Source organism: Pelophylax lessonae (assembly GCF_965119305.1).
Source record: "Pelophylax lessonae genome assembly, chromosome: 8".
NCBI lineage: Eukaryota > Metazoa > Chordata > Amphibia > Anura > Ranidae > Pelophylax > Pelophylax lessonae.
In genome coordinates this window covers 262,851,768-262,863,472 of record NC_138775.1, presented here as the reverse complement: position 1 = coordinate 262,863,472, position 11,705 = coordinate 262,851,768, and the positions used below count along the sequence as shown (strand labels likewise).

The following is an 11,705-nucleotide window of genomic DNA, read 5'->3' as shown; positions in this document are numbered from 1 at the left end:
TTCAAATCAATGGGCTGCTATGCCTGTGCAAATGTGGGCCGCCAACCCGCATACATGTGAACCGCCAACCCGCATACATGTGAACCAGGCCTAAAGCAATAGTAAAGTAATTTATAAATAACACCTCCTTCAGGTTTAACCACTTCTTGACCACAAGGATTTGCCCTCTTAATGACCAGGCCATCGGATCGGAGCCGAGCGCCAGGACCAGTTATCACCAGTTAGGCCAGACACGGCTTGATGACCTATTTTAGGCCTGGTTCAGAGTCTGTACTGACTGACTATATAATAATGTGCATAAGTGAACCAAAGCCCCTAAATTCAGCAATGAAATTCAAGTGAGGTAGAAATTTAATAATTTAAATTTAATAATTGAATACCGTGATAATACCGTATACCGTGGCAAAACCTTAATCAATTAATCGCAGCATGAAAATCTGATACCGTCACAAGCCTAATACAAACTATGGGATATTTTTATGGAATTTTTATTTATTTATTTATTTTTTACATTACATTGCGTCAGATAAATCAGACACTAAGTGACACTTTTGACACTTTTGTTTCGAGACAAGTGACACCAATACAGTGATCAGTGCTAAAAATATGCACTGTCACTGTACTAATGACACTGGCAGGGAAGGGGTTAACATCAGGAACAATCAAAGGGTTTATATGTGTTGCTAGGGAGTGCTTGCTAACTGTGTGGGGGAGGTCCTTTAACTGTGGGAAGACAGAGATCCGTGTTTTTGTTTAGCAGAAACACAATCTCTATCTTTCCTTGTCATAGAACAGCGATCTGCCTTGTTTACATAGGCAGACCGCTGTTCCGCCTCTCTCTGGAACAATCAGCGGATCCTTTCAGACATCGTGTCCAATCACAGCGGGAGCGGGCTGCCAGGGGAGGGTGTGTGCGCCCCAGATCCGGAAGTGCAGAATAGGTACCTGTACATCATTCTGCGCACAGTGCAATTTGCAAGGGGTTAAACAGGAGATCCAGTCTCTTAAGTGAAAACTGAAGCTGCTGTTTTGCGCCAAAACCTTTAACCCCGGAAGGTAGACATATTAGAGGATGATCATAATAAAAGAAATGTCTGAAAGAAATGTCTGATCCACGAAAACAAGTTTTATGTAAAGTGCATAAATTCCATGAACGTTCATGTCTAAACTCATCAAACAAGGGCACACTGCTGGTTTTTACAAATATAGAGTAGACAATAACCAACCAAAATTGTGCATTGTGATAAAATGGTTAATTTATGTTCATGGAACATTTATCTTTCGAAATTTGATCGTTCCATGATGGTAGTATCTATTGCCATTCCGATAAGTTGTTCGATTTTAGAAAACTCACACGGCCGATTTTCTGCTAGTGTATGGCCACTATTAGTGTCTATTCAGACACACAGCTCAGCCCCATTCTTACCTGGAAATAAATATCCCCCGATGATGTTTACAGGGCTGTCTCTCAACCTTGAGATCTGAAGAAGGAGGCTACGCCTCCGAAACGTTGTCCTTAGCAACCCCATGCAAGTCATGCTCTGGGTCCTGATCGTGGAGTCTCCCTCTGCTTAACCGCATTGTCAGTTTCTCTGAGCGGCTATAGCATCCGGCTCTTGGAGGGTGTGCGGCGGCGGCTGGACCGTGCGCAGGCTCACCACATCGAGTCTCCTTGAGTAATCCGAGGCGGTTGGCTTAGCCGTACGATACTCACTGACTAGTGCAGGACGAACAGCTGAGCCGCCGAGGCTAGGAGGAGACAGCCCTGTAAACATCATCGGGGGATATTTATTTCCAAGCATGACTTCCTATCTGTTTGTGAGTACCTGTTTTTATGGCTTCTATTAACTTCAAATAAATGGTGTTACACTAGGGCGGTGTGCGCTCTGTTCCTTTATTTTTTGTACAGCTGCTTTGCCTCATATCCCATGGAGAGTTAGGAGAGCTGCCACGCTTCATTCATGTGTCTCACCACAGGCCATATTACAAGATTCCCCAGCTTGAGAATCAATCTCCAGGATCTGCGCAGGGACTGGTAATGTGTGTTTTCTCAGCCCCATTCTTCACTCTCTGCTCACAGGCTATGACTGACAGCAGCAGGAGCCAATGGCTCCTGCTGCTGTCACAATGCACAATTTTGTCACATTTTATCACAATGCACAATTTTGGTTGGTTACTAATAAAATAAATAAATAAAAATTTCCCATCATTTGTCGATGCTATAACCTTTGTGTAAACCAATCAATATATGTTTTTTGTAATTTTTTTTTTTTTATGAAAAATATGTAGCAGAATACATATTGGCCAAAATTTTAAAGAAATTATTTTTTTTATTGGATTTGCTTTATAGCATAAAGCAAAAAATATTGATTTTTTTTTTTTTTTTTTACAACAGTGTTGCATTTTTTTGGTGTATGGCACAAAAAATAAAACACACAGAGGTGATCAAATACCACCAAAAGAAAGCTCTATTTGTGGGGAAAAAAAGGATATAATTTTTATTTGGGTACAGTGTTGCAAGACTGCGCAGTTATCAGACAAATGTAACGCAGTGCTGTATCACAAGAAATGAATGGCTTGGTCATGAAAGTGGGGGGGAGGTTAAATCTTCCAGAGGTGAAGTGGTTAATGCAAAGAATGCTTTAAGGTAAAAAACCTTTTACCTTTACAACCACTTTAAAACTGCTGCATTCGCCGCATGTGTTCAGCCATCTCAGGCTGTAATGTTAGAATTCTGGTGGGCGGCCGGCCGAGAGGTGGTAAAATCACATCTTAGCCCCCTGTTTTTACCGTGCCCAACCACCAGTGTGAAAGAGCCCAACCAGTAAGGCTACATTTGGAGCTTTTGTTTTGGGTAGAGCAGCCTATTCAAGTAAATGGGGGGCCCTAGGCGTGACAAACAAAAAAAAAATGAGCTGGAACACGAGTTTCCACTACGCTCAAGTGTTAAAGAGGAAGTAAACCCTCCTCTGACACTTTTACCTATAGGTAAGCCTATGATAAGGCTTACCTATAGGTACTGTAAATATCTCCTAAACATGTACCGTTTAGGAGATATTTACCTTACATGCAGCCAGTGACATCACTGGCGCATGCGCTCTGAAGGAACGGCCGCTGGTGCCGTTTCTTCAGAGCCCCGTGCCGTGACTGTCGGCTCCCGCGCGTGATCCCGGAAGACGGGTGACTGAACATGTCGCCTGTCATACAGGTAAGCGGGCGGCATGGCGGGGGCTCGTTCTTAGGTAAGTATTGCATAATGAGCTAGTATGCGATGCATACTAGCTCATTATGTGTTTCTCTTACAGGTTGCAAAAAAAAAGTTGTATGGGTTTGCAACCTCTTTAATGCATCCTAAAAGTTGGTAAAAATCACATTCACTATTTTTTTAAATATGTCCCTAAATGTCATTCAGTAAATGTTTCACAGCTACTCTTCTATTGTAATAATTTTATTATTATTATTATTATTTTTACAGGATTTATTTAGCGCCAACAATTTGCACAGCGCTTTACAATATGAGGGCAGACATTACAGTTACAATACAATTCAATACAGGAGGAATCAGAGGGCCCCTCTCGTTAGAGCTTACAATCTAAAAAAGAGGGGCAAGTGATACAAAAGGTAATACCTAGGGGGGATGAGCTGATTTTTTTTATAATATATATTATTGTTAATTATATTTTTAAATGATAGTATATATATATATATATATATATATATATATATATATATATATATATATATTGTAAGCTCTTCTGAGCAGGGCCCTCTAAATCCTCTTGTATTTTATTGTATTGTATATGTACTGTCTACCTCTATTATTGTAAAGCGCTGCGTAAATTGCTGGCGCTATAGAAATCCTTAATAATAATAATAATATATATATCTATATATATATATATATATATAAATATATATATATATATATATATATATATATATATATATATATACTTATAAATAAATAATATATATATTATATTTGTATTATATACATCACAATATTATATTTTTATATACAGTACTACTAAGAAGTAGCCGGGTTAAGCCCTATGGAAATTCAGGTTGGGGATTCAGTGAATCAGATGATCCTCCTGACCTGTAACTTGGCTGTGTCAGTATGTAAAGGGATGAGTTGGAAACCCTGCCCGCTCATTAGGCGTCTTCAGCAGCATCAGCAGCATCAGCAGCCAGACTGTGCCTAGTTGTGATCAGCTTTATATCTGGTAGCGTTGAGCTAGCTCCATGCAGTAGTCACATAATGTTGATGGTGTGGATGTAGTCAGTGTGTGTGTGTGTAGTTATTCAGCTGGGGGGTGACACGAGGAGGACTGTGCATGTGTCAGGGGAGGGCTGTGTCTCTGGGACAGGAGGAGGACTTGCTGCGAAGGCTGCTTGGCTGACAACCAACGTGATTCGTGCCATTGATGCGTGGACACCGGTGTGCCTGGACATTGATGCGTGTGTGGAAATTAGTGGCTCGAGGCTGAAGATTCTCAAGCTGAACTGAACAGCAGAGAGGAGCCCACAGCTCCCCAGCTTATCCTCACCTTTCACATCTACTGTCTGCAAGCCTCATCATGAACACCAATGACCCCAAGGAGTACCTGACCAGGAGGGAGATACCCCAGCTTTTCGAGGTAAGGAGACCTGCAGCACCCCTGTGGCAACGCACAACCCTCCACGGAACATCAGGGTTAATCAGTCAAAGCCAACCAAAAACCATCTTTGGTTGTTTAGTATTTTTTTATTAACTAAAGAAAGCCAAATCTGGACGCTATGGGTCACCATATCCTTGATCTTTTAAATACACCACATTGTGCTAACTGACCCTGGTGGGTATCATGTGTTTCCAATTGTTATAGCCTTGTAGGTGCAGGTTTAACATGTGCATATGTATTTATTTAATACAGGCATTTATATAACAACAATTTACGCAGTGCTTTACATACTGTACATTCACATCAGTCCCTGTTCTCAAGGAGCTTACAATCTAAGGTCCCTATCTTACATGCATACACACACATACTAAGGCAAATTTGAACAGGAGCCAACCTACCAGCATGTCTTTGAAGTGTGGGAGGAAACATGCAAACTCCATGCAGATAGTGTCCTGGCTATGATTTGAATTAGGGACCCAGGTGCTACAAGGCAGACGTGCCAAACACTAAACCACTAATATATCCAATTCCACATATATATATATAGCCTCACCTCAGATTTTTACCAAGTGCATGCACTTGGGTAATGTGGAGAGTGCAATTACCTACAGCATCAAACATTCCTTTCCATTGCACTAAAAGGCTGTGATTTCGCATGGTGATACTATGGGTTAGCTGCACACCTTTGCTGTGTTCACTTCCTGTAACTTAAAATGTTGCTGCACATTGGTGGTGCATGATTGCATTCCTTGGCTACACTTAAGCAGGGTATAAACTGACATTTTTTTTTTTCAGTAGGTTGAACGAAAAGAAAAAAAAAAGACAGATCTCTGCATCCACACAAGCGATGTGGATGCACAGATCTCCCCCTCCATGCTATTGTAGTCTGACAGCAGGGACTCCCCCACCTCAGAATACACTGATCAGTGCACCAGCCGTTGGCTGCAAGTGCTAATCAAATGCTGGTTTTCCAGCAGCGCCGTTCGACAGAAGCCGCACTACGACTGGCTTCTGTTGAACAGAAGGGTACACACCCTCTGTACGGCAATTCGTCCAGTGCTGCTGAATTTCGATACGTGTACACCCAACTTTAGTCAAAACTTAGATGAAGTCTATGGACTGGGTGCCACGCTTGAGGTCAATTCTCTAGGCTACTAGGGCAGCCTTTTTAAACCTTTTTAGAATGGAGGAACCCTTAAATGAACTTTCTCGTCTCACGGAACTCATGCTAATAATTGCTATATCTACAGCTCAGGGTACAGCAGTGCAAAGGGCAGGAGAAATAATGATCCTCACATTGGTGGTTAGTGGGTAGAATGCTCCTTACATTGGTCGTCAATGGGAACAATGCTCCTTACTTCAGTGGTCTGTGGGAAGAATGCTCCTTACATTGGTGGTCAGTGGAAAGAATGCTCCTTACATTGGTGGTCAGTGGGAGGAATGCTCCTTACATTGGTGGTCATGGAGAAGAATACTCCTTACATTGGTGGTCATTTGGAAGAATATTCCTTACATTGGTGGTCATGGAGAAGAATACTCCTTACATTGGTGGTCATTTGGAAGAATATTCCTTACATTGGTGGTCATGGAGAAGAATATTCCTTACATTGGTGGTCATTTGGAAGAATGCTCCTTTCTTACATTGGTGGTCAACATAAAGAATGCCCCTTACATTTAAGGTAGCCAGTAGAAAGAATGCTCCTTACATTGGTGGTCAGTGAAAAGAATGCTTCTTAAATTTGTGGTCCATAGGAAGAATGCTCCTTACATTTAAGGTAGCCAGTAGGAAGAATGCTCCTTAAATTGGTGGTCCATAGGAAGAAAGCTCCTTACATTGGTAGTCAGTAGGAAGGAAGCAACTTACATTGGTGGTCCTTGTGAAGAATCCCCACTTTCATATAGCTAAAAAGATCATTTACTTATAAAATATTGAAGGCTGCAAATGACCGACAATTGCCAGTACCACGCCCACATCCATGGCAATTTAAAGAACAAAACAAAACAAAAATCACACTTTGGAAATATATAGGACCAAAAGGTTACAATGGATTTAGTGGGGTTGGACTTTAATGGGTATGGTCTGGCTAGTCAGGGAGCACACATAGAATGTAAAACATTCAAAATAGTATTGTTATAATAGATAAAAACATCTCAGAAATTGTCATAAAAGATACATTACAACTTGAAGAGTCAATGAAGAGGAACAAACAAGGACATTCATTATCACTCATATGGTTCATATGAACCTATGAACCGTATGAGTGATAATGAATGTCCTTGTTTGTTCCTCTTGATTGACTCTTCAAGTTGTAATGTATCTTTTATGACAATTTCTGAGATGTTTTTATCTATTATAACAATAAAATTTTGAATGTTTTACATTCTATGTGTGCTCCCTGACTAGCAAGACCATATCCATTAAAGTCCAACCCCACTAAATCCACTGTAACCTTTTGGTCCTATATATTTCCACAGTGTGATTTTTGTTTGTTTTGTTCATCATTTACTTATGGTTACTCATCTTGGAGGTAAAAATTGCTTATTGTTCAAGAAACCGCGTGCAACCTCTAGAGGAACTCTAGGATTCCAGAACCCTAGTCAAGAAAGGCTGATCTAGTTTTTTATACAAATATTTGTACCTGTACCTTAAAAACACTCCCTTTGCCTAGTAAATCAACAAAATACATGAGAAGATGCTTCAAGGTGCAGAAAATGTTGCATTGTATGTAATTGTTGGATCATTGTATGACAACAAAACAGACAAGTGAAAAGGATTGTGTGTACGACAATATGTGGCCAAAGAAATTCCAGACCCCCACCCCAACAGTTGATTTCTTTAGCTATGTCAGTCTGCTGTAAGGATCATTTGTTACTAAAAATGTTCACAATTCACACATGACTTGACTTGAAGCCACGTTCCTTCATTCTCCTGTATCTGGGGCAACCTTGCTGTGCCACCTGATGACACAATGTAGCAATGTAGCTGATTCTTTCTAATCTGCCAAAATCATACCCAGAAAAACAGTGATGGCATTTCTTTATTAAAATGCAAGTTGCCCATCACAACAAGTAAAGCCAGCATTGATTACTCTGACCTGAACGAAGGGAAGGTGGAATCAGAATTGCGGCTGCTTTTATGAAACAGCACAACTGAAATAAATGGTTGTCATTATCAATAAGACCGAGTGTCATCCTAGCTTGTCAGTTTCTGGCAGACCCCAACCATTATAACTTACAGGATGCCAATTCTTATTTTGTCAGTTGATTTCACACTGTATACCAGGATTAATGCATTTAGAAATTAGGGCTCATTCTCACCACACAGCTCCGTTTATTGCACACATAATGCATGCACGCTGATGTGCAATGTGAACCCGTGCTGCAATGCATTGTTAAAACGCGGTGCAGTGCTTTTTACAAACTTTTCTGAAATTCCATGTGATATAAGCATGGTAATGCATTTCTATTTGCTGAAAAAAAAGTAGTATGTCTATTGTCTACATTTTTCCTCACACAATGGGGTTGATTTACTAAAGACAAAAAGTCCGTGCCCTTTGCAAGTGCAGTTGCACTCATTTTTTTTACTTAATGTAGTAAAGTCCTGCTGATTTCCATCATCCAATCATGTGAAAGCATAAGTGCTGTTTTTTAACAAAGTTTCACCACATTCACTAAGCTCTGGGGAAAATGAGTGCAACTGCACTTGCAAAGTGCACAGTCTATTTGCCTTTAGAAAATCACCCCCAATGCTTAGTGTGAACTGGGCACCTAGACAGTGATAGAATTTGCCATTGCATTGAGTCTGCCTTGATCAATGCAGCTTAATGCACTAGGGGTGAATGAGCCCTAAAGTAAAGCGCAATATGCAAAGTTGAATATCCCCTAGCAACATGAAGCTATGGTACTTCATTGTTTCAAGTCTCCAGGCTGTCAAACAGAAATCTGATTGCTAATGTGGAAACATTTTAATTATTATACATGATTTCTATAGCTCCAAGGTTTTACACAGCGCTTTACAAAATAGAGAGAGAGAATACAGTTATAATACAATCCAATGCATAAGGGATCAGAGGGCCCTGCTCGTTAGAGTTTATAATCTAAAAAGGAGGGGCAAGTGATACAAAAGGTAATACCTGAGGGGGATGAGCCGATGGAGAAAGTCACAGTACAGTTTTAACTATTTTACCCCATCATATAGCATTTATCTGTGGGCTCTTATGTGCATAAACTTTGCAAGTCCCTTTGTAGGCAAGTGCAGGTCCCCCCCTCCGTCCTGTAAGTGGCACTGTGCCATTACAGATGGAGCGGAGTCTGTTAGGGAAATTGTCCCCTTGTGGACTCCGAGAGGGTCTCTGAGAAGCCAGCTGTCCAATTGGTCCCTGCTACTTCTGGAGGCCTCAGGTAGCCATATTGACCAGAAACCTTATATATAGGGTCTCCTGCATCATTTGGGCATGCCTGGAGCAAGTGGTAGGTCAGGGAAAGTGATATAGGCAGGGAGAGGTTCCTGGTGAGTAGGGTCAGAACAGGGACAATGTCTGCAGAGAGGAAACATCCTGGTATCTGGAATAGCCATGTGGTTCTCTTCTTTAGTAGCTGTACAAGGCTGGCCTGTGCACTTTAGCCACCTTCTGGTACCCAGGGCCCCAAGCCTGGTAGTACTGTGAAATTATGCATTCCAATATATAAGTGCCTACAAGAACTGTCATCATGCATTACTGTTAACAAATATACAGTATGCAATATTCCAGATAACTATAACAAGCAATGTGTGTGTGGTCTTTCCCTAACTGGGTACCTTGGGCCTGGGGGCACATAAAAACACCAGGATTGGACACACAGGGGATAAACGCCCAGTGGGCATGTAACCTTAAAGCAAAACTAATTTCCCTAATATACGTACTCACCTCCACCCTCCAGCAATGAAGCGGTTACATCCCACTCCAGCCTGCTGTCATTTTCTCTCTTGTCATAAAGTTTTCTGTCTTTTGATTGGCTGGCAGGGAGCGGACATCATCCTGCTCATGCGCACATGGGAGTCAGTCATTCCAGCACAGCCCAAGTGTAACAGGAATGTATGCTCAGTGTATTACAAATATACTCCCAACATCCCCAATATACTCTCCTCCACCATCCAGTGATGTGGCGGTTACATCCCTCACTGGCTGCTCTCACCTTCTCCCCTGTTGCTGGGTTTTTGGCCTCTTAATTGGCTGGCAGGGGGTTGACATCATCAAACTCATTGGCATTGAAGTCAGTCATTCCGGCACAGCCGGAATGTGCCAGGAATGCGCAGTCAGTGTACATTCAATAGAAAACTGCAAGCAGGCAGGTGTGTGTTATTGCAGAAGACATAGCATGTCTCCTCTACAAACTGCTGCTCACAGTTTTCGCAAGTTAGGTTTAGTTCCACTTTAATGTCATTCTAAAGGTTAATTTCAATCTTATTAAAGCGAAGTTCTGGCCTCAAATACCTTTTTTAACTAAAAATACCTCTATAATACTAATCCATCGCTCTTTACAGAACCGGTATTCTCATACTTACAAGGTGTACAGTATTGGATTTTAGTCAAAATCTTACTTTTAAAAAAGCTGTCTGGGCGCGGCCATCTTGGATGTGTGCATCTGAAGCCACAGTGTAATCTGCTGTGTCCTTCTTCCTGATTCCAGGGAGTGTTCTGGGAGTTCTTCCTGAATCCAGCCTCCTGGGAGTGATGACAAACAGCTCCCAGGATGCAATGCAAAGGTGGAAGTGATGTCGGTGGCCGCGGCCACAGAGGGGGGGAGAAGGAGGAAGTACAATCAAAAATGCCCTGAAAATAAGGTAAGGGACCCCCGAAAAAAATTGAAAATGCCCAATTGTTGATCAGCATAGCGAGCACTCCAGGAATCACTAATGTTGCAAAATAGGCCGGAACCCCACTTTAACCACTTGTCCCCTGAAAGGTTTTACCCCCCCTTTTTTATGTATACACATATATATATATATATATATATAGTATATTTTTTTATATATTTTGTTTGTTTTTCTCTATATTTGTTCTTAAACCTGCTTCCTAAACTTGCATTATAATATGTGTTTTTTAAACATGTCCAACATTTACTTTATGTAGAACATTGGTACGAGCGTGTTTTTTTTATTCCTGCCCCCTCTTCCCCCCTCCTTCCCCTGCCCTTCCCATGTGTTACTCCGCCCCCTGTCACTACAAATACAGGTGGTGCGGCACTAGCCTATCAGCTTTGAGAAAGGAGCCGTGGGTGACCCTGAAACGCGTTAGCCATGCCCAATCCTCCCACCCCCAACGCTGAGGTCATGTCCGACCAGGAACCCGGCGGCTTGTACTTGTTGTCCTGTGGAGTGCTGGGCTGGAAGCACCCTGTCTCAGTTCACACTCGCTCAGATACTTCTGGCTCTACACTCCCTTCCTGTCACACAGCCATACTGACCCCTGGAGAGTCTGACACGGGCTCCATTGTCTTACCTTCTGTACGTTGTCATTTGTCTTAATAAATTCACTAACTTTTATACATATTGTACTTGGAGTGGCGCTCCTTTGTTTTTGTATTTTATGCTGCTTAGAGATTCCTTCATCTCCCGTGAGCTGCCTTCTACCCATGCTAGTCAGTCCACTGTCCATTATATTTTCATCACCCAGGCTGTCGCTTTGGATCCTGTGTCTCATCCACCTGTGCGCCATCTACCATTTGTTTATTTATTTATTTTTTTTACCCCTTCAAGACCAGGGCATTTTTTTTTTTTCGTTTTAGCACTGCGCTACCTTAACTGGAAATTGTGTAGTCATGCAACACTGTACACAAATGAAATTTATTTAATTTTTTCACACAAATAGAGATTTATTTTGGTGGTATTTAAACACCACTGTGTTTTTTATTTTTTGCTATATACTGGAAATTAAAAAAAAGACCAAATTAAAAAAAAAAAAAAACAGGATATTTTCTGCTTTTTGTTATAAAATATATCCAATAAAAAATAAAAAAAAATCGAATTTCTTCATAAATTTAGGCCAAAATGTATTCTGCTAC

General features: G+C 41.2%; 1 protein-coding gene across 1 annotated transcript in view; it reads left to right on the top strand.

The window, feature by feature from the left end:
- The first annotated feature begins 4,182 nt into the window (after positions 1–4,182).
- The window catches only part of AK5 (adenylate kinase 5), a 374,733-nt gene continuing 367,210 nt past the window's right edge, over positions 4,183–11,705 (top strand). Inside the window, exon 1 of the mRNA XM_082266224.1 lies at positions 4,183–4,640. Coding sequence (XP_082122350.1) covers positions 4,581–4,640 — 60 coding nt within the window. The 5' untranslated portion in view covers positions 4,183–4,580. The remainder of the gene's footprint in view (positions 4,641–11,705) is intronic.